A 25,134-nucleotide genomic window follows, 5' to 3' on the forward strand; every position below is an offset into this window, starting at 1 on the left:
TAAGAAGAAAAACTTTTTGCGAAAGGTATTAAAGCACTGAATTCAATATGAATAGAAGAATAGATAGTCTCTATCTATTTTAAATAGATTTAAAAAATTAGTTTCTGTGTATTAAAAAATACAGTGTTTTGTTATAAAATTATATATATAATCAAAATAAGCAGGAAATATTGCAGAATATATTGTACAGTATTAAAAATCCTAAATAATACATATTAAGTATAAAAAAAACTTAAAGGTACACGTAATTGTGCGATAATACGTTTAAATTTAAAAAGAATGAGCAAGTATTTACTTCACTGCGAGCTACTAAACAAAATGATTTTATAAGCAATCATTAAATCTTTATCTAATAATGAAGATATTATGAGTGGCCATAATACCACCTTCTCTTTTTATATTGTGGTAATTATGTTAATGTATTTATATTGATCGTAATCATAAAGAATTTAAATTAAATTATTTATCGTAAAATACGATTGACGTTAATTAGAAGACTAAAAAAACTAAAAATTAGTAGTTTGAAAAAGAAATATTAGAGGATATATCGGTCTCTAAAATTAAATTGATAAAGTGACAGGAAATACTGAGTTGAAAGAGTTTTATTAATTATTTGAAAATGTAATTTGTTAATTAAGGGATATGAATGACATGTATGATTTGATTTTTGTCATTAAATTGGGTTGTAATTGGATCAATAATTTAATCTTTTATACGAGAAAATTGAATTGAAATTAATTCAATTATCTTTCTTGCTGTATCTATTTTTACTATATAATTCTTTTTTGCACGTTTCCGACTTTCACTTAATAAGGATGTAATCTCATCGAATTATATAATATTGCAAATACAATTTTGAAGATATACGAATTATTAAGGGAAATTCTTTTCCTGATTACTTTTGTGCGAACAAAAATTGAACGTAAAAGTTTATATTGAATTGAATTAAGGATCACGCATTATTCTGCCAATGTGTTTTCGACTTACTGAGGATTTATTTAATAATGTATACAATTTTTCGAAATTTACGTATTGTATACCTGATTATTAAATGTTTGTTACGAGAAGCGCGCATTTTCGGTACACTCTGTAGATTGTTATCCTGTGCACTTAGCGGCATCTGAAATGCTAATATCGAACGTTCACCGGTTCGTCGTCATTGTAAGCAGTGGTAAGTGACGGCCCTTGTCGCCTATGTAAACGTATATCCGGGCTTTACACAACGTCCCCGCATAAACTCGTGATTAAATATATTTATTGAATCGCGACCAAATTCCGGGTACGTATAGTAGTTTCCGAAGTAGTTTCGCAACACGTGATGTAAAAAAAAATAATGAAGAGGCATTTTCATTTTATGCGAATTTATATGTTTCCTGCCAAGTGCGAATAATCTGGCTTGATGTTTATTCAGTGTTATTCTCGTGATTTTTATCAAGTGGAAAATATTACGTCTTATTCGTGTTTTATATTGGAATAAAAAATGTGGTTTTTTTTGCATTCGCCAAAGCCATATATTTTTTATCATTTTTATTGTATTTTTATTAGCAGTTTTTTTATACATTTATAATAAAATGAACGACGGCCATATTACACTTTATAAAAATATTGCTTCTGGAAAAATGCTGTTACCTATGCATAGTAAATTATATATTTGACAAAATTTTTAATTATTATTGTTAATTATATGAGATATTACAAAAAAAATTAGAAGAAATCTTATTTTAAAAAAATGTGATTTCTATAGATTTAAGGAATTGTTCGGACAAAAAATCGTCTACTGGTAAATATGCGAAAATTTTGTATAATTATACAGGCAGATGGTTTAATCTAAATGTTTGTCGACTCAGCTGATGCTCGACAAAAATTGGAGCGTGAAACCAATAACTCGAGATTAAATGTGAAAAACATGCAAAGTCAGCTTCGCCGTTTTTAACGTCAAATTAATATTTATAATTATTGACTTCTTGCGTCACTGCTTTTGAAACCATTATTAAATTGTGCTAAAATTATTCAATATGATAATAATATAAATATAGAAAATAGCGTAATTGCTGTATTCTATTCATTACTTTCGAGACCATTTGGAATATAAATGTAGTATAATTACGCGATTGAATTTCAAGAAGTTTATTCCTTTAATTAAAAAGTTATCCTGATGGTACTGGAAGCTGGATGGAAAAAGATGACGAATATAATTATGACGCAATTCCTTTAGTAATTATTTGTTTGAAAAGCGTAGCTATGCTTCGTCAAATTTGTGTAATGAAAGCAAAGCTGTTTTGCAATGGTTACTATGGTTTTAAAGTTTGTGCTAGTAAATCTAGCTTATCTTTGTCATATAGCTTAGCTTTGACATCGTTCTATTTAAACTCTGCGCTTTTTTAAGTCGTACATACAGTGACTATATGTATTTGGCTTTTAAGGAAAGAGTAAAAATATTACTTGGAGATTAAGAAGACTCGTGTTTATTTTTTTTTATTTTATACAAAAATAAGGCGTAGGAATATTATGAGATATTAACTACTAAAATTAACTTATTCTGCATAGGTGTATGATTACTTAAAGTAAAGAATATAATTTAATTTTGATATTTTGAAATGTTTTGCTGGATTTTAATATAAACGTAATATAAATATAGTATCAATTAAAAAATGGAGAATTAAATAATTGCAAAACACTTTACTTAAAAGGTGTACGCTTTTCTATGCCTTTTTTACGTGGTCAAAGTATCTAGGTATTACGTAACTTGTAACTCATCCGTATCGTTTACGCTTACGTTTCGTACAAAGTCGAAACGTACGCGAAGCGACGAGGTACACACACTTTTTGTTCTCAGTTTCCTCGTAAGAGCCAAGAGTACCGAAACAGTAATGTTGACATGTATATCGCAAATTGGTCTGTTCGTCGAGAAAACGCGATAAATGCGTATCTCGTTAATAATTACATACGTAATTCTAATACTTAATCGCATTTATTGATTTAATTGCCATTTGTAATTTTCATTAGCAAAACGGTTTTTCTTGCACATTATTTATTAATGTGTTACGGATGCTGTGTGAAAATAATAATTTATTTTTTCAACTAGTTTATATATAGAGTTGACGTGATATCGATAAAGTTAGAAATTTTCCAACAATCTGTACATCAATGGATCTAAAAATTTAAGTTTTAATAATCATCATCCGGCACTAACAGTTTTCACAAGTCCGGAATCAGCGCTTTTTATTCTGGGAAATACTGTGATCCCGGCTGTATGAAAAAGATCGCCCTTATCATCGCCGTACCTGCGTTTGCACGAAACGGCACGTCGTGTTCGCGTTTTCCGAAGGATATTTCTCGTCCGTCCGTAAAAACGGAGAATTCCGGACGCGCGCGACAACTCCCTTTTTCAACGTGGACATAGAGATTTTTGCCGCTGGATAAAGGACAATGGCTGTGGCGGATAAAAAGAATTATAGAACGACCGTTGGCACGGGCGTCGCCGAATCCGTCAGATTTGTCGATTCGGTCGACCAGACTATTACAAAACCGAAAATAACGAATGTGTTTGTTCGTAAGGTCCCCCGCGGTCGCCATTCTTTCAGTTTTCGTTCATTATTTGGAAAAAGCGCTTTATGCGTTACAATTACAACGGAAACGTATAAAAAAAATTATATTTTCAATAAAACGTAGATTGACGCAATGCACTTATAAATTTCTTAATTTTAATGAATTTTTTCTTCCCATGTTTTTTAAGTGCAAAATTAAAAAATACCTTTGCGAATAATTTTCCAAATGAAAATTCCGTTAGGATAAAAAACCGCTTGAAATTAAACTCTCCCGTAACTGCAGTTACGCCGCTGTTTTTCACCCGCATTTCTCTGACATGACGCGCGGCTGGCATTTTTCCGTGTTTTCGCTGTCGTGAATTCCGCGTTCATGGAAAACGCGCGGCGCCGCCGCGCGCCGTGGCGCTTTTCAGCCGGATTGCAGCATCAAAGCTGCGCCGAGATTTACCAGCTCGTAGAACAAAAGGCTACAAAGCCTTTGCAAATGACATGATCCGCGAGCGGATTTTTCGCGTCCCGCCGTCGCATTCGGCGACATACATATACATATATGAATACTCGCGCTCCGAAAGTTGCTGCTCTGAAAAAAAATATCACATTTTCGTTTGTGTTTTTAATGAAGAGAGCGTTTTGATTTTTATCGAATAAATAGTATTCAAAATTTTTTATGGCGTGCAATTATCTTAAATATAACAAAGCTGATCAGCTGCTTGATTAGTTTATACAATTTAGTTAACGTCGCGTACATGTTGTTTTCTCCGATATAGGAATGTGACTATTAGCAAGTACAATATCATGGAAATTGGAAGAAAAATGGTAATCAGAGACTTTTTTCTTTCGTTTTTAAAATTAGGTACATTTGTCCTTGGGTTTATTTCTGATACAGGTGCTCACTTACACGTACCGTTGCAAGTTATACATATTTGAATATTTATTGTTCTTTTTTTACATCCATCTAGTTTTCCATTGGAAATGTCACGCAATGAAACGTCCTTTCTGTATTACATACGCATTATTTAAGTTTTTATTTTCGTATACGCGATCACGAGAGATAATAGATTATTCATGAAGATAATAAAATGTTTTCGTACATTTTAGATAACCAATCTCGGGATAAGCGCACGAAGCGTCTCGTTATCGTTGTTTGAGGAAAGAGTTGTGAGGTTTCATACAATGTACCCCGTACTCGCTTCAGGTTTTTTCTGATACATCTATATGCTGTCGCGAATAGCGGAAATATTAGTTTTAAATGAGGTCACTATTTTTTTTTAGCGAGCTCTTCCACGAGTTATATTTACATTATCATACAGCTGCGAGTGGCACGTGTCGTTTTTACCGTAAGTAATGGAAACGACGCTTCGCGTGGATGTCAGAGAAATCGCGGACTATCTCATCCGCGATAATGCAATGGCGTATTCATACAATAAATGACTCGCATTCACGATGGTCGCCTCCTCGCACGTATCGACGTGAATGGCGTCTATACATATGACGACGAGCGTTCTTTTTTTTATAAAATTCTTAATTATCCGGAGAAAGTAGTACAAGTTGTGACTCGAAGGTACATTGGTCCTGGAATGCGAGAAATAGGAATAAGCCTGTCTCTTCCGATTTCGACTTTCCGACAGGTTTTCAGAATTATTACCGCATCGCGAGGACTTTGCTCGTGCACTTTGTTCGTAAATACAATGCACTTTCTCAACTAGTACTCGCGATGACGTGTTTTTCTTTCTTTGTCTTGTGACGTAAATTCTGCTCACGCTTTTAATATTTCCAATGAAATGATGCAAATAGTAGTGATTAACGATTAGCAAATATGTCAGTAGTTTTACGGCGATACTTTCATTGATGTATCCAATGCTTATCTTATTGACTATGTTAGTGATAGCTTCATAGAAAAGCTTTGGGTACGTCATTGATGTAACTTCGTTACCCTTTCCTTCGGTCTACAATAACTCGAGGAAGTTTAAAGCGTCGTTTTCTCGATACAAACTTCGATGTTTGTCACGTTTATCACCATAAAATTCTCGGTTGGCTCGACTTCGCATTGTAATTTGCTTACAATTGAATGAATAGACGTGCTGGTTACTTTCGTCGAGAATAAAATATAATCTCGAAAAGAATTGAGAGGCAACTTGCATAAGTATGTTCACGCTATAAAATAAAACAGTTTTCAAAGGATTGAACCGTGAAAAGAATCCAAAGTCAAGTTTCGAGAATAACGCGTATAAAATTTTGATTTTATATTCTACATAGATAAAGTAAAGAAGACTTTTAAATGATATTGTGTTTCGTGCGTGAAACTTTATCTACAAAGTTCCAATAATAAAAGGAAAATAGTCATAAAAAATAAATATTGTTATTGCTTTCAGTGTTTAAATGAAAACTAAAATAGAAATCGGCTGAAATAAATTTTTTTATCTAGGCTGGGTGAGAAAATGAATACATATTTGTTTATTCTCAATTTATTAACTTTAACTTTACTGCGCACATACATTTTCTTGATTAAATTAATGAAACAAAATACATTTTAATTAGATATATTCTTAACTTTATTATAATTAAAATTAAATCTTCGGTAAATTAATAGAAATGGAATGGAATGGAATCGAACTTTGTCCAATGATGATATCCATTGTTTGCATTCACAAACCTTCCATTGTTCAACTAACGAACGTACTTGACTTTAATACTTTAATTTCTGCATCGTAATCTTTTCCTCGAATAGGAAGATACCTTTCAACAATCAATGGTCATTATTCTTGCGGCAAAGTAAAGCAAAAGAAATTCGGGTCGTAAGGAAATTCTATTACCCTCGTCTCACTAACTTCAAGAAAAATGGTTGTAAGTACTTCGTGGTACTTTTCATCTTCCATTTGCGTTTTCTCTTGTCTCAAGAACTGTAAAAACCCCGCGGCAATGATGAAGTCTGCTTTCAAATATGTTATTATACTTTCAGTTATCGAGCTACGATTATATTAATCAAATTTGGGCAATTAAAAGTTAAAAATTACTATGCGCAAAAACTACTTGACACGCTAAACAATATTTGCGGCGCGTAACTTTTCCAAAATTATGCAAGAGTATTAATATTGTAATAACTATCTCATTATGCCGAAGCATATTGTTATTCACGAAGTTCGGACGCAATGTACTTTAAATTTATGTTGTAGTTTATAATTAACACGCGAAATTATACGGTGATATTTGTTAACTGACAAAGTATAAGTTTTGAATAATCATGGAGGTTATACCGATGTGAAACAATTATTTTATATAGCTAGCTTTTATTTAACCTTTATTAATTAATTTTTAATGACATATAATAATTTCTTTATAGTTTTTAAAAAAATATTTATATATTTCACAGTATAATAAATTTTAAAATTGATATTAAAAGCAATTAGTCTTGTTTATGTCATAAACAGTAAAATCCTAATATTAATGTAGAATTAGGACGATGACTACGATAATAGTCGAGCGCAAGCGTGTATCCTCAATAATCGTAATCGCGAATCCGCTTTTCACGTTGGTCCACATCGGTGTTGTGAGTTGTCGACCGTCTATAATTAGGCTGCATTGTCACCCGACCTGTTTAGCCTCGCATGCAAACGGTTTAATTTGACAAGCCGTAGTCATCGACATGGCAAATTGCAGTTTAATTACCTGCAGTGCAACACCGACTATTTCAGAGTTCTGTAGAAAATTGAGTACAGAAACAAATAAAAGATAAAATAAACAATTCGTCTGTATTTAAGTACCTCTCTAATCCACATTAATTTTCAATGTTTGTGTAAATGTTTAATGGATGTGCTGTGCTGGATAAAAATAGACGTAACAGTACTAATTGCATTGGCATTGGAAAGCTTGGGATAATGTTTTTTTATGGTAATAAAAAGTTTTTAATACTGTGCGAATCTTTATTGATTTTCGTAAATAAAATTTCATTATAATGCTGTTTTTATTACCTCTCGAAAATTGCGCGCTATTTCTCTTGATCAACGATAGTTATTTTAAAAGAATTACAATATTTATTTAAGATTATACGAACAGATAAAACGTACATTTTTATTATACATTTATACAATATAAAAGCGGATTGTTATTTGCAATTTTAGTATATTTTGTTGTTCTCGCTGCTCGGTTTGGGTGTGTTTTTATTTCGTCGTTTTTCGGTACATTTACAAAATTACTCGCGATCGTGAATATGAGTGTGCAATGTGGCGATCGACCGAGGCCGTATTAACAGTGTGCGTTATCCGCGATCTCACTGCCGGAAACTGTCGCGAAGTTGTCGAAGTTGCTTCGATTAATACTCGTTCCAGCCGGCAGGAAGATGAATCGCCGACGAACTACGATGAACGGTTTCTAGGCTTTTTGCTCGAGGCCGTAATGCATTTATAAAACGTGACATGTTTGATAAGCCGCGGCTGCGGAGGTTTAGAAAAGTTTTGCAGCAGCTGTATGCATTTGTACGATTGTTCCAACAAATAGTATAGAGTAAATGAAGTAACAAAAGATAAAAAGACTCCAAACATATCTATATAATTCTCTAATAATATGAAATATGAATTAAGAACATTATTGCTCATATTAAACAAAATTAAGCCTTCGATAACATCTAGCAACCAATGATCTCGAGACTCGTAATCATTCAAGAAACAAAAGAAATTCTACAATAACTTAAATTCATAACTTAATGAAAACTTTTCGTCACGTAGAATCGTCTCTTTGAACCATCGTGTGCGATCGATCTTGTTATTAAAGTGCCGCCATCGTCATGTGATACAGCGCGCAGTCCACCGATTTATGCTAGAACTTTCCTTTACAGGTATCGACAGTATATCTTCCAATAGACAACGGCGGTGCTGGCGCAGATATTGTCTTCATAGAAACGACGCGGGTCTTTGGAAGCCAATTAAACCAGCTGTTTCTCCGCGAGAACGTATTTTCGCCTCACGGAACATTTGGCAAACATTCTCGCGATTTTTGAGTCCGACCTACGAATTCAGCGGGAATCGAGAAGATTCGGAACCGTGGGTCTCTGATCTTGAAACGCTCGAATTTGACGAAAGAATATAGGGATGATGCTGATGCAGGAGCCCGGTTGGAAGCTGGAGCGTAAGGGCTCGGGGGCGCAGGTGCTGCGCAAGGATGGATCTCACTTCAAGAGCAGCACGGCACGCGTGTGCTTCCGATGCGACGTGGAAATACGCGAATTCGTGCCCGACGAGGATTACGGTGGCGCGGAGAACATGGAAATGGAAACAGCCGCGAGTCCGTTGGCGATGCTGTCTAGTTGCGTGGCGGCGCTTTGTGTTACCATCCTCCTGCCTTGGCTCCTGATCGGGGGCTAGATCGCGCCGCCTCCTATCGTCGATCACGGCGGCGGCGAGTCGTCAATCGAAAGGTTCGCATCGGCAACATCATCCCTTTGACTGATATTCAACTATGAGTATACTCGGATATTGACATCCATATTCTCATGCTGGTGGCCTCAATGGTCGTTCAAGCTATATCTGATGGTCCACGATGGCTTTAATCCTTGGGTCAAGGAATGATAAGATATTATTGTATATTACGGTACCCATAATTATGAATATTGTAATAGTACTGAGCATTTTTGAGGCAGAGGGGGGTTTGTTATTCACCTTTGAATGTGGACCGTTGGATGTTCGAGTGAAGTTTGTCTGAAATGGCGTGGGACAAGAATCATCGCGCGGTTAATTGTTTGACCAATGAATCGAGTTAGAGAGATAAATGGGTTTTAATGCAATGATTATATGACTGTAATCGCGTTTGCAGTATACGATCAATACGACGACGATCTCTTAATGGAGACTATGTTGTCTTATAGAGTCCTATGTTGAAAATTAACTGCGTTAGCAGGAAACAGTTGCAACTGTTAAAAAATATTTTTACGATTGATTTATACATTTAGATGCAACAGGAACAAATTGAAGAGTCTTACAACAGTTGCAAAGCTGTTTTTTCTGCGATTTTGAATTTAATTTATGATAAAGCAAAGTTTTTTTTTACAAAATTTGAACAAGTTGAAAAGTTTCTTGATTTAGTACATGATGAACGAGGTTGTATTTATAACGAGCCATAGATTCAGAACTCGTTCAAAGAATCATATTTTTTAAGAATAAGTTGTAGTATTTAATAATCGAGACAGATGACGTTGATGTTTGGATGTTATCCAAGATTTTCAATGTTATAGATAATGAGAATATTTGACTGACTTTTTTTATAATTGTTGTATAGTTACTTGTAAGATATACGTCGATCTTATAACGGTACAAAATTCAAGACGATTATATTTTGCTAAATGTCAGGTAATCCAAATTTTGTTAATATTTTGTATGTGTAATAGAAAGGCGATGAAATAATAATAAGTGAACAAAAAATCCGGAACTATTTGTCGTTGGCGGATGATTGATTCAACCTACACTTACTACAGATGGTATTGAGGCACAAGCGATTCACTTCTCTTCCATTTCTCTCTTATCCCAGAAATCGGTTACACTGACTGCTGTTAAGATTTAATGGTCCCGTACGGCAGCTGTGCTACTGCAGATTTATCCTGGCCGTTTTATGGACCTCGCTGTATCGTTAGCTTTTAGATTAAGAGCCGAGTAACAGCCGGTTACGAATTCGCAAGACCATGCGGACATGCTGTAGGATTATAAAGCGAGGGGAACGGTGTAATATCCTGCTCGTAATATACGAAGTCGTCGGTGAACTCGAAACAACTTGATCGCACGGAATATTCCTATCATTTATATTCTGTCGATGTTGCGAAGCGACAACCGAAGAGGCAGCTTCGTATGGCGGATAAGCCGTCACTTTTTGTACGTAGCACAAGTTCAATATCTACGTATAACATTATTTATTTCCTTTCTCTTTTTAATTCTCCAATGTTCAAATATCACTTTTGCGAGAACACGATATTCGGTATGTAATAACCTTGAAGTGATGATGGTAATCGGGAAGATAAAGATTTTAATGTCAGTTTTTATAATTAGTTTTTTTTTCATGCGACATACAAAGACCGAGATGTATAATTTCCGATTAGCCCTAAATGATACGATATAAATAATGTAGAGTAAGATTAAAGAATAGGAGAGCGGAATGGGGATTAAAATTTTTACGAATTTGTTAAATTCATGTGTATTCTATATGCAGAAGAGAATTGATTTGTCTTGATAAATTATTTATTGAATATTATATTATAATATTTTCTCACGATACACAACATCCAAGGAATCAATTATAAAGCGTAAGCATGATACACAACAGCCTGTAATTTATGTGTTATGTAGGATATCCCATCAGAATACATGCCATCAAATTTACATTAAGGAAACGAACTCTCGAAAATTACCAACAAACTTGTCAATAGCAGCAGCAGCAGCAGCATCAGCAGCAGCAGCAGCAGTGACGTTATCGGCGAGCAAAGTCGTCGAGACTTTGAGCTCTCGGAGGAGTGCCGTTCTCCAAAGAAACGTCTGATGAGCTGTCATTAAAGAATGCGCCAGTAATTGCGTCTGTAACGTAATCACTCGTCGAACATCTGATCCGCGCGTCGCGAATATTCGCCGTCGTGAGCCGACACCGTTATATTATACAGTGACGGTGCTCATAGTTCGCACGAGTATCAGATACTTATGATATAACAGTCTGAAGAACGAGAAATAGATTCTTTCAGACGTGACGTCGACGACGCGACAATAAAACCGTCGTACCGTTTACGCGGACTACGGCGCGTCGTGCTGCTTTACTATATTTCGAAGTGATATTATCGACAAAATCATGTTTTCTGTCTCTTGCGCAATTTGCATCATTATTTTGCTGTTGCTTCGGAAGATATCAAATTATCACTTGGATTTATGAAGTCTCGTGCGCGCGACGTATCGCTCTTTTTCTCTATCCAACAAAATTTTACAAAATAATATTCTACCCGAAACGAACGTCACTTTCAGTAATTTTACACTAATATTTCTTTAATATTTCAAATTATAATAAATTTTAGTTTATTATATAATAGATTTATACGAATTTATTTAAATTATTAACTAACTTTATTCAATTTTGAATATAATACGCGTTATTGAAAAAAAATTAGATATCAATAAATTAGAGTGTCCGATTACGACGTTCACTTGATATACATTATTTTTTTTTTTTATTAATGTATTGTTAATGAAACTATACATTTTTTCAGCCGCTCTCATTCTCGCAAATCCGTCTGTGTTTTCCTATGTACATTTCTTTGGCTTCTCGTACGCTATCGCCGGTCATTGGTTTGAGGACCATCACTACCGTTATATGAACGTCTTCTATTTGTCGGCGGCCGTAAATTCGTTACGCGTGGTCTTGCGTGCACGCGCGAGTTTATGTCCGTCGGTCGGCACGACCCTCGGAACGTACCACGAGTTCTACTTTACGGACCGGAAAGATAGATGAGAGCTTCGCGGGAGGCGAGTTGAAATAAATTTCAACGAGACGAGAGAGGCTCGCGGTAAATTTTTTCGTTTAGCGAAACCGAGCGAGAACCTCAAAGGAAGAGCCAGTTTCTACGTGGCTTACGTGCGCGAGAAACTCGCTCTCTCTTTCTCTCTTGCTCGCGCGAGAGCATCGGCGAAGTCTCTACTGCTGAAACGAAGGAGGTTCTGCTCCGGACGAGGCTGGTAATACTAAAGAGACTCTCCCGCTAACCCAGTCTCTTTAACCTGCAACGGTACTGCACTTCGTGCAATTTCACGGAAGACTGCAACCGCTCGCTGAGATTTTGTATATTTAATCGACAATGCTGTTCGAAAATGCTGGAATGAGAGAGAAACTCGCGGAGAAGTACGGTGCGACGAGCGTAACGTGATTAGCGTGAAGCCAACGGGTGCACGTCTGGAAGTAATTGCGGCATAATTATTAATAATTTGATCAAGAGGTGAAATGATTTATAAATAATTGGATGACTCAATGATAATCTGTCAAATAATGTAATTAGTATGACGGTTGTCGGTCTGCTTCGTTAATTATAATATTATTGCTTCAATATTCATAAATCGTTGCTTTATTCGTAGCACAAAATGATCGACGAAAGACATATACATAATTTAATAGCCGACTTGTTCGAAGGTTTATTCGCGAGCGACGCGACGCGACGCGACGCGACGTCTAGAAAGTACTATCCTTTACAACATTAACTCATAAAATATTCCGCAGATGAAATATTTCATTATATCGTCGTATCGCTCGGCATTGTTCGTTGCCATTTACGACGGTGGAAGTATAAAGATGCAGATATTTCGTCGTAACGCGACTGCTACCGCGTGTTAAATTTTTCATGCCCGCGGATAAAAGTTTTCTGGGAACGAGAATAGAAGAATATCGAGGGAAATTTTAGATTGCAAAACGGTGGCCGCGGAATAAAATACGCAACGACGCTGATTTTATCAAGTGCTGGTGAAAAGGCGGGATCTAATCGATGGATTATTCAACGTTACGGTGCTGTATAGCGCGGCGAGCACCAACGTCGCCTCCTTTTTTCTCCTCGCTGTTGTGAATGCACAGGCACAGAAATTTCGTTCGGCCGAGATGGCGCCGGTAAATCAAAGTTTACTCGTCGTTGTAAATCGCACACGCGCAGTAAAGTGCCGTCGTCATGCGGCGACAATGCTGTTGCGACAAATTGTGCGCGCATACGAGATTTGGGAGTAAACTGTATACATAAGCGTGATTATGCATGGATCGTTATAGACCACGAGAATGTATAATCAACAACATCCTATTTGTTTATGTTTCTAATAAAACGCAAACAAGATACAGCCATTGTTTCCGCGTCAGTTTCCCGTTACTCGTTGCAAGCTCGCAAATTATTCTCGAAGAGCTGTTGCGGAAATTGTTGCACAAATATATCTGTGCTCATATTTTGTTTGTTATATAATATCAGTATAATGTTTAGTTTAGTTTATTAATTCGTTGCGGGATGTAAATGAATAATTTTATTGAGAGACTGAATTATTAAGTACAATTCTTTCATTTTGCTATGGTTCCATGCATGCAGTGAGTTTTATTAAAAATTAGGTTGAAAAGGAGCCGCTCTTTTCATTCAAGTTCCATCATTGATCGATTCAATGTATCTATCTTATTTTAAGATTTCTCTTTTCACTTATTTTCCAGAATAAAGCCATACGCATTCATAGACATCTTCACAGCCGTTAATCTATTTACTACTCGCATACACGCGACATACACGCAATTACCTACTTACGGCTCATTAAACTATTTCAATCCTTAATCTTGCGCACACAAATGCACGAAGACGTGTGGATACGAATGCCAAATTAAACGAAGTAGACCGACAATGGCGAATGCTCAATCAGTCGAAAACGCGCAAAGATCTCGGTAAAGATTTTAGTGTTACGTATGTTAAATGTATACAAACCAAATTATTGTGACATTTTAAAGTTTCTAGTTTTTTATTAAAAAATCTTTTATAATTATATAATTTTATATAATTACATATTATAATTGTATGAATTATTAAAATTTTATTTACGAAATATGTGAGCTTGATCATAAAGTTCAACTTTCTGTTAATGTGATAATTTGACAAAGTTAAAAAACTCAGTCATATTTTGTGCAAACAATTGTTGGATAAATAATGAGGTTGACGAAAGATTAATGTAATGTTTTTGCACGTGACGTCATTTGAAATATACTAGCCGATATTTCAAGTAACATCATAAAACACTACATTAATTTTTTATCAACTTCCTTTAACATATCTTCCCTGGCGAAATTATTCGGCATCCCGCATAATCTGAATCTTATGAATAAGTATAAGCTAAGACATTCACGCGTTTCGCAATCGAGAATACGGCTCTGTCGTGGCGCCGTGCAGCGAGAAGATATATGGGTTGTACAAAAATTTTGCGTCATCAACGCGCTGCCGTCGCCGCCGCTGCCACGTTGAATCGTTAATGAATTCGTCGCGCGCGACGCCCACGCTCGCGGACGTCTTAATGAAGGCAATCCAATTAGTATGCGCGGACAATGGAAGAGATCACGGGAAGCACGAATCTCTTCCGGACCTTCCGCGTGTCCTTTTCGTGCCCGCCTCCCACGACTTGCATTCTCAGCGTTTCTCCGTCGTGCGAAATATGCGCATGCTTTATAGAGCCAATGAAATGTGTGAATTTAATTTCTCGGCGCTGCGGGCGCATAAATATGCATCGCGCCGCGCGGCGCCTCGTTCCTTCCCCGCGCTCTGATTTATGCGCGATTACGCATTTACTGGAGCAGCAACGGATTCCGCTGACCGAGGACAGTCAGCGGTTCCGATATTGTCCGGGTTAAGGGGGAGGAGAAACGGGGGCCGCTAAAAGGACCGCTGAAAACTTAAATCGATAGCCGAGCTCTCTCTCAATAATCCGATCCAGCGGCCGGATCAATTCATCCTGCGGCATCCGCATTTCAATATAAATCTCGGACCACAGTTACTTTGTACCGTACATAGCGAGAATTAACGGTAGAGTCCGTCTTTCTCTTCCGGTATAGAAAGAAACTGAATCGAGGCTTATATTATGAACATTTTTTATCGTACGTTTATATGTATTTCATATTGATTTTTAATTATTACACTCAGTTAGCAGTTTGGTTATTTCAACGTAATATCTGTTTGGCTGTTTTTATTCCTTTCAAAGTTCCCGTTCAATGGCGCAGTCCGGTAAAGTCGACGATATTAATTTTTCTTGTCTCGCGAAAAATGTATATTCGCGTTACAAACGTAAGCGTTACGTGTCGGATAAATCGATTTTCGTGAAAGTGACGTAGGACTTCGGCATATGCATCCTTTTCTCTTTCGGAGCACGTACGACGACCATGAAAGTTAATCAAGCAGTCCGACGCATCGAGTATTAAATTAATCCCAACACGTTGTGTGCCGAGCTCGCGAGAATGTAACCAGCCGCGACGGCTGATTGATACAAATTGGCATCAATTTCCTTCAATTTGCGAGGGATCTCGCAATTTTACGACGCTAGGCGGCATCTGCCGACGTTGTCGGGTGCCTCTCCGACGGCAAAGCATTTCTCTCTTGTATATGTACGCGCGGATCGATGTAACTGGTTGTGTCGTCGGTAAAGCCGGTGATATCATTTCGAAATGACTTGGATAGGTGGCGTACAAGCCACCTCTTTTTCATGATAGACGCTCACACACGCAAGGTCTCGCTTAATTACTATTTATATCAACTTTGTATGAATATTGTTAATTTATGTTGAGTACGTGCTGCATCGATCGACAATGTTGCATTTGGCAATGAGATTAAACGTCCGATCTGGTTTTACACTTAATTAACATTTCATTAAGAATAACCAGAATATTTGGTTTTACATTAATTAACATTTAATACTTTGATCTCTAATTAATTTTAATAATATTCATTGTTTTTAATAACGTGCCTAGTGGACCGGTTGGATCTTTTTTTTCTCGTATCGCGATTAATGATTTGTTGAATGTGAAGCAGAGGAGTTGCTAAATGTACGTAACGGTATGGCAAGTTCATACTTTTTCAATAATTTTATGTTTTGTGCTAACAATTTTCAACGTTCATTTCTATGCAAATCCAGTATTAAATGAGAAGTACAATAAAAAATGATTTGAGTGATATGTACTCGGCAACTCTTCCTTGATTGACTTGCTCATTCGAATTTTAAATACGTCTATTCAAATATTAAATAATTAATTTGTATATTATTATAATTTTCGTATTTTATTAATACAATTGGTATTTTTTTTTCAGCTGCCGGATCTGAACAATCTCGACGAAAAGGTGAGTTTACGCTGAATATAGAAACATAATAACACGTGACTTAATTTTGCATGAAAGATATAGTACTCATAAAATAAAGAAAACACATTATGTTAAGAAACGAAAAAATTACGGTTTTGATATAAACCCCTCAAGGGATTTGCATGTACAATAATTATTGTACAATATACGCAATTATTAAATTCAGAAAAATCTCTATGTACGGATGCGATAGGTGATAACCGTATTGTGTTAAGTATAGACTACGCGATTTAAATATAGACGAAGAGGAACGTTTTGTAGACGTATAAAAATTATAACGCGTTAATTTCGCACGGAAAATTATATGCTTACCAGGACCATTATCATAAAATGGCAAGTCAACACGATATAGTCAATGAGAATGCAAAAAATTCTAACGACTCCAACTTATCTGCCGTCTACCTTATCATCTATCTATTTTTGTTCCAACGTCGTTAATGCCTCGAATTAATCATAATACGATATTAGATAGTCTTAATTCTTCGATCTTTGTAATTTTTATGTTATGCTGGTATATTTAGATTTATAGAAGACTTACCGCATATAATTCATGAAAATTCGTCATCGATTAGTTAATGCTAGATTTAGAGCGATGCTCTAGTTTCTTTATCAAAGTTTTTTATAAAGGCATCTTGAAATTCTTGCTTTCAATACGTTACATGAATATCGCGTTATGATGCTTAGAAATTGAAAAGGTTTACATTTCGTAAACACATTTCAAAATATTTTAGATAATTATTATTTACGTTATGGATTATTATAATTTTTGCCAAAAACAATTTCGACTTTATTTAAAAAATTAAAGGGAAAGTAATATTAGATGTGTCAATGCAAAAATAGTCAGTCTGTGTCGGAAATGATAAAATATCAAGCTGCGCAACCTATTGTTACTTTTACTTTCTTGAATTCATTTTTTGGGGGATCTTCTTGAATCTTCATTCATATTGAATTTTTACGTAAAAGAAGATTCGCGAAAGAATGTACCGCGAAGTCACGTTCGCATTTGCGAATATCCGAGAAATGTCTGTTATCTCGTATTGGCGATAGGACCACCTATTCTGAGGAATTGTATACGGCATTTGAGAATAATGATATATAACACAATATAAGTTAAATATGCCGTAGGATAATGACATAAAGACTCGATCTTTTTATAGTTGATATATTTCTTTTTGCATGCATCTTGACACTTTTATAATTTAATACATTTCTTTTTCATACATATATAATGCGTAATTAAGATCGTATTATATCATCGAATATATATTTTAATAATGGTCTAATGTGTATCTAATAATTACTGTTGTTAATCCATGATAAATAATTACAATCTTTAGGAATCTTTAGGAATCTTTAGAAAAGAAGGGAGACGCTACGTCAAAATTTAAATTAATCTCGTCAATTAAAACTCCCTTTTTATTTTTTCTTAGTTCTAATGGAACTGTCGCAACTCCTCCACGTAATCGTCGGTGTTGTTGCGTAATTTAGCTTGAAGAACGATTCTCTTCAATTTTACCGCGGCATTGCTTATTATCCAATTTCAGCGGTCGTCGAACTTCTCGCCGACGAAAATTGCACGCGTTTATTCATCTGTTCCGGCACACGAGGCCCAATTTTCATATGTTGGCACGTGGGTTTATATTTGGACGCGGATCAGCGGGGGGCTTCGTTCGAGTCGAATACGAGAATCACGTGTGCGTAATTCCGCGTGTTCCTGGTTACGACCTTCGTGCGATCATATTGCTACCGCGCGTCCGCACCGGGTAGCATAATCGACTGTACTATCCTTTGACATGCAAATGACGCCGTGCTACATTCAAATTGTAGCCCGTATTCCCGGCATAGTTGCACACCGACTTTTGTGCTGCACAGCAAGCACGGTGCGTTACGCGGCGATAAAGCGGCTTTATTAGATTGCATTTCGCAGTCGCGTGTTGCTGGGTCTCCGTGGAAAAGGGAAATAATGATCCGTACACCTTTGTACATGAGAATGAATGGTAGGAGTAATCCGTAGGTAAAACACGAATTTTCTTCCCGTAATACATATGTAAAATTTATGTTCGCGAAGCAAATTGTAATTAATGTTATGAAGTCTCTAATTAGCGTCTCGAATAACAATAATCTAGTTTATCAAAGCCATCGTTGAGTGCAAATAAACTCGCGATTAAAAGTAGCCTCCGCCATTTATCGTCTATTTACTTAAACGACGTATCGGATATAGTTTAAACCCTCTGTCGACAGACTATCGGTAGACTATGGTAGACAGGTATCGTGTATAATTAATATACATTCGTGCATATATATGGACACACGTATATACGCGCGCGTGATTAAATCGAGTGTCATTAGCGCTCAGTTAGTGTCTGGGGTGAACATTCTGTCGGAGTCTGTCGCACTGCGCGCACGTGACTCGCGTTGCAGGTGCAAAGTGTCGTTGGTCAATGAGATAGTCGATCGTTCGCTGTTCGATTGAATATTTTCACGTGTATCCAACTTAAGTGGCGCAACACGCTATCCGCAAAATCGGCATTAATAATGATAATAATTTTACAAAGATGTTCATAAAGCACTAAGAGCCGCAGTCACGTAGTTGCTTGCTAAGAAGAAATCAGTTTCCGAATTTTGCCGCAATAAACAATAACATTTTCAACTGAAGCTATATTATTAATAATATTTTTCTCCTAATTTTAATAATTATGATTTTTAACGTAATTGATTATTTATGGGTTTTTTTATATTTAATCGCCAACCAATTGTTAGAAGAAGAACTCGGGTTGCACAGTACGTTGCATTATCTCCTGCGTCTTTCTCTCTTGAATAAATAGTTTCAAGCACACGTATCCTAATAGCACGATACTCGAGCGAGCATCACTATAGATGCGGTTATTCACTTTTATGCACAGCAAAGTCATTATGGAAGTTTGAGGGAAACAGGCCACGCGCATTTTGTACGCTTTGCATGTATATATAAACTGTAGTTTCCTAATGTACTTCTAATGTTCTTGTGCAAACGGTTATTTCTAACGGCGCGAATGACAAGTCGACACTTTTAGTGCGGACAGGTCGTAACGCTGGTACGACGTTTAAATCGACAACCTTTATAAATATTGTACTTAATGCATTATTTGCATTATTAATTTAGACCTTTTTACCATTAATATTGGAGATATGTCACACGTGCAAATGTTAACTTTCAAATGTTAAAAAGTCAAATGACTTTTTTCGCTATCGGAGGTAAACAATGTTCGCTAACTTCGCTTGCGGTTGCGTAACAATATGTTTTCGATCGCGAACTCGCGAAGCGGAATTGCAACGTGACGAAGAGACCGGTTCCGAACTCTCGAACTCGGGATAGGTTCGAGCTGGTTACCGGCTTGGAAGCCATTATGCCGATCTGATGTCAATGTGAGAATAGTTTCAGTCCTTGTTACGCAATGATTTGTTTTCAAACGGATCGCTATACGACCATAAAGAGCTCGAGTCTGGCACTTCCGAGGTCGGAATCGGTTCTTAATCGTTTCCTTACCGAGTTGGAAGACCGCGCCTCGCGGACTGCACTCATTCAACGTCGATTTAACGTCCACGCGATAATAGCTTTGCTTCGGTGTTGCGCAACGATATGTTTTCGAGCTCGGGGTGGAATTGCTCACTGTGAGAAAGAGGGAGGGATTATACCGGTTTGTGGCGCGTTCGCTTGGCTGTAGGTGCCTTTTAGAGGTTGAGAAAATATCTGTGTCACTCGTGACGATCGCGTCGTTGAGCTTGCCAGATACTCGTTGTAAACAGGACGGAATTCGCATGCATATTCAAGTTGACGACGGGAATATCGAGGTCGCGGGCTTAATTTTCGTCCGGGGATTTCAGGCCACAAGAGAGTAAAAGCGCTGCCGCGTTTTTTGGTGAAAGTATACGAACGATGGGACTCTGCAGGATCGATCAATTGGGTTAATGACTTCTCCGGTAGACACGTTCGCCATTCCGAGCACGGGCTCGAAGTTGCGCGATTAACCGGGATGATTATGACAGCGGAGAAAACATCCTCGTCGAAGTAACACCCGATAAAATTGGTGCTCATTATTCCTTAACGACTTTACGATGACGTGCGAGTGGTCGTAATTAGATGGCTCATTTTCCATAATCGTATCGTAATATCGTAATATTACTATCGCACCTTCGATGTAATTTATTTATAGTTATCATTAAATGATTATTTAATTATCTTTGAATTTACATTTATAATTATTATTTCTAATTTCTTTCAAGTATGTGTGTGTGTGTGTGTACACACGCACATAATTACAAGTGAGTTATACATTTTTTATGTTAATTACACTACTTACTAATTTAATGACTATCGTTTTTCAAGGTCTTTGTGGATTGTTATAATTAAATTCAAGGAAGGAGAAGAAAAAAGAATAACTTGAAAACAAGAAAATTAAAGTCTTTATTTTTTGCGAAATTACTAGTAGTAATTTTTTTAAATTAAGAGATCCGTGTAAGTGGCAATTGCAACTGGCACACATTTGAGATGATTTACATAAAATGTTTGTCATCTCGGATGGCTGTTCGTAACGGATAATACGCGGAAAGTACAGCTTCCGCTTGTAATTATCGAAATGCGAAACTCGACCGTCATCGTGCATCTGTTGTCAGCTAGCGATGTCTGCTTTGAAATTCCCAAACTCGCTTTCGCATATTACGTGCAAATTTTGCCCACCATCCATGAGCGTATGCGCGAGAAACGTTCGTGCTCGGCGTTCGTTTGCAACACCATCATTTACAATTTATGGTTGTGCGTATATAGAACGAACTGACATATAACTCACGTACATATGTGCATACAATAGTTTCAATCTCACTTAAAAACCGACAATTTTTATCTATTTCAATATCCCTTGATTTTATTTTTAGACGAATCGATTTGTATAGATTTAATTTACATTTAAAATCGAAAATGCTTAAATCATTTTAATAACTTTCTCAATTTTGTTTCTTTTTTAATTTTTTTTTCCTTTTGTTATACATCTTATTTTGATTATTTTGTAGAAAATAATCAAACAAGAACCATACGATGAAACATAATTTTCTCAATTCTTACATGTAATTCTGAATCGTCTAGTTACAGAAGTTTTTGAAATACTAAGTCATAGTTCTTGCGAGAGCTTTTACGCGAAATTTAATATTACGGTAACGCGATATTCCGCGACGCGAATAATATCACATCAGGGATTCTCGACTCACGTTACGTCGGCGATTAGCGTCCCTGAACAGCGCTATATGTACGTACGTTAATTCGTTAGTAACTAGTATACGTGTGTTACATGCATACACGCGTGACGTATATGGTCGAGCTTGATAAACAACAGTGGTTGCCAAATCGCGGCTATTAATAAATGGAAAATCATTTGCGTAATGAAACGCGTTCGTCCGGACTGACGTTTCGCAGAGAAACGCACGCGAATCTCACAAATGTCGCGATCGATATCGCATGGAATCGTTTATTTCGACGGGGGCCTCATGCGGAATCCGGTCGAAACGAATCGTCGAGTAGAACCGTTAATTTCTCCGTGATATGTTGAAGCGTGAATAATCCAACGAAACGTTTATCCGTAATGACAGCCGCAGCAGATTCGATTACGCTTGGTTTTGGTAATTCGTGCTTCGATAATTGGTTACTCGATAATGCGTTACAGTTCTCTGCGAGTTTTGCTCGAATCTCACTTCCTGCCTCTTCGAATATCAATACATACGTTTACGGATTTTCCTTGAGCGCGAGAGCTTGTCGATGAGGAGCAGCGTTGAGTGGAAGAGAGAATTATTAATTTCTCGCGATACACTCTGAAGCGTAAGCTTAAAGTAACGTTTTATCTCGAACGGCAGCCATAACAGATATGATTACGCATAGATTCGCTAATTGGTACTTCAAGGACTTGATAATGGGTTACGGTAATCTACGAGTCTAATTTTTCTCACCTTTACTCTTTGAATATTTAAATTTACTCCATTATATTGTACAACAAAATAAATATTTGCGCGAAACTATGTTAAATAAAATATAATTTTTATTCGTGAGACTCACGGGTGCGAATTAAATTTACATAAACTACAGTAATTTACTATACTGCATACGTTTACACGTCTTATTAAATATTAAGTGTTAAATTTTTTAGTGACTAGAGATGAATTACATAACTCATATCATTTCTGTACGTCAATGAAATCTCCATGTGCGTTTCATTCTGTTGGTAAGAACGTTGGTAGGTCGAAAAGTTAAAGAAACAATTTTTATGAAAAGTTCATGATAGTTTCCGATATCAGAGACAAGATGTTATGGCTGCGAATGCAAATGGGTTAATACGATAATTTAATATAAAGCTTGCCGAACGGTCGTTAACCTTTCGAGTACGTAAAGAGCAGGAGCTAGAAGTGAAGTATACCCTCGGCTACAATGACGTGTACCGCGCGTCACTGCACATACCTGAAACGATAATTTGCCGTGACGTGTAATGTGCGTCACTGTAGCGGAGAAAAATCTCCGTATTGTGTTCATTTGCAGCGGAATATCAGCGCATTACTGCGATAACTCGCGTTACGATTGGACGAGGGAATGATAATTTTATTCTTATAAGCTCACTTCTTCTCTCTCCACTTATTGCTGCTCATCTTTTCTCTTGAGACTCAATAAAAGCTTACAGAAATTTTTCCCTGTCATTTGCATTTGGTCTGTGCGTGTGAGAAGCCTATTTCCAGCAGTGGGATATAATAAGCACGCTGATTACTCTAATTATCGTATGTACACAGGATTCGTGATTCCGCCTTGCGTGTCTTTCTACTCGGGCTGTGTGGAGCTTAACGATTTAAGCGCGCGTGAAAGTCGAACTCCCCCGAATCAAAAGCGGTGGCTTTAAGAGTAAAGCCGCCGATTCAACTTCCTGGAATGTCATTAAGCCGACGGCAACAAATGCAGGATCACGTCGGGATTCCGTTCAATTAACATTTCTCTGCGACGCGAACGCGTCCGTTTGTCCATTAATAAATACGCTCGAATCACCCGGTGTTACCGCTCGATAGATAAATAATGTAACCGATGCAGGTTACGAGATCGAAACTGCGATCGGGGAAAGGTATGGTGTATGTGTACCGCGTACACGTGGTGTGGCCCTGTGTGATTTACATATAGCAATTAACCCTTTGCGGTCGTGGCGTTCGCAACGACGGGGATTTATGTGCCAGAGGGGCACATTGTGAGAGACTTGCAAATCAAAGGGCAAGTGCCTCTCGCACGTTGAACGCGTCTATAGGGAACCGATCGATCACCTGTGACATCCTTTCGGACATCTCAATATGGCCGCATACACTAATTGATCGAATTTTTATTACATTTTATCGATTTCTTTATTGGTAGATTTTTTAAATAGATATACTAACTACTACTTTTATTGATTGCTCAAATCATTTAGGAATACATAAATTAACTTAAAAATAGGAAAAAATAGGAAAAAATATATATGTATGTATTAATTTCTTTATTCATTTATATATTTTTGTGTAGGTATACAAATAAGAAACAAAATATCAAGTTAAAAAATCCGAATAATTCTAGACAAATTTTCTTAAGGATTGAAATGTAATTGTATTAATGTTCGGGGATAAAATAAATTTACAATCGATGTAAATTTTAATATTTTGCACAATATAAAGTGTTTCATAATTTGATCATGTGGTTTATTCTATTAATTTGCTATAAGTGAGGTATTTATGTATGAAGGGCTTGCATATGATAAGTCAATGGAATATTATTACCACGTGATTATCATTCATCAAATGATTTTCGATTTTACATAAATAGCTAAAGGATGTTTATCTACTACTGAATGTAAGACATATTTCGAAATATTTTTACATTGTAAGTTGACTCATATGTACCTCTATTTAAATCTAAACATCTGTTTCTTTTTAAAGGTTTTCACATGCATTTGAGATATCTTGTCTTTAGTGACTTTTATATCCTCTTCGCGTGACAAATGTACCAAACAAAAGAGCTATTTTTATGCATCTCACGTCGTTCCTTCTTGTTTTTTTTTTCTACAGAAAGAGAATATTATCCGAACTCCACGAAAGATTTCAGAAAAATATTCCACTTCCGACATTACACGTATATAGCCATTCAGCTTAATTTCGGGAATCGCCCTTTTGTTTCGCGCTGCCTTCGCGGGCGTTTATTTATAATGCAGTAAACTTTACGAGGCTGTGTCTCTCCACGGGCGTAAGTGCGATTCGCAATACGCGTCTGCAGTGAATCACGTGTGAAGGGAGCAGTTTTGTAAAGTAAGATAAACACGATCACAGTCATCACCGGCGATAATGTAACGCGACGGCGCGACGAATCCGCCGCATAGGGAAGATAAACCTTGGTCCTTTTCGCTCCTCTCATACATTTCTTCTCGTAAAGTAAACTACTATTGTTGACGCTATAATAATTTTTCCAAATATAATTTCGTTCGTGCTTTGACTTTATTATATATTCTTTTTCAAATTATCGGCGGTTACAATCTCAGAGATTACTTAATTATCGTGAACAGTATGAAAAGACTTTGCGTGTTTGTATTCTAAATTAAAACTGCTGAGACAATTTAAATTAAAATTATATTAACAAAATCATGAAACAGCAAGGGCTTATCTGTTTATATTTTTATGAAGCTGAAAGCTTTTACATAATAAATT

General features: G+C 36.5%; 1 protein-coding gene across 3 annotated transcripts in view; it reads left to right on the forward strand.

Annotated features, from left to right (window-relative positions):
* Nucleotides 1-25,134, forward strand: part of LOC105840631 (sestrin-3) — a 172,601-nt gene that overhangs the window by 41,206 nt on the left and 106,261 nt on the right. For all 3 annotated transcript variants that reach the window (XM_028189883.2, XM_036290521.1, XM_028189882.2), the window contains exon 6: nt 16,360-16,389. In XM_028189883.2, the coding sequence (XP_028045684.1) occupies nt 16,360-16,389 (30 nt within the window). The remainder of the gene's footprint in view (nt 1-16,359; nt 16,390-25,134) is intronic.

Source organism: Monomorium pharaonis, chromosome 8 (assembly GCF_013373865.1).
Source record: "Monomorium pharaonis isolate MP-MQ-018 chromosome 8, ASM1337386v2, whole genome shotgun sequence".
NCBI classification, from domain to species: domain Eukaryota; kingdom Metazoa; phylum Arthropoda; class Insecta; order Hymenoptera; family Formicidae; genus Monomorium; species Monomorium pharaonis.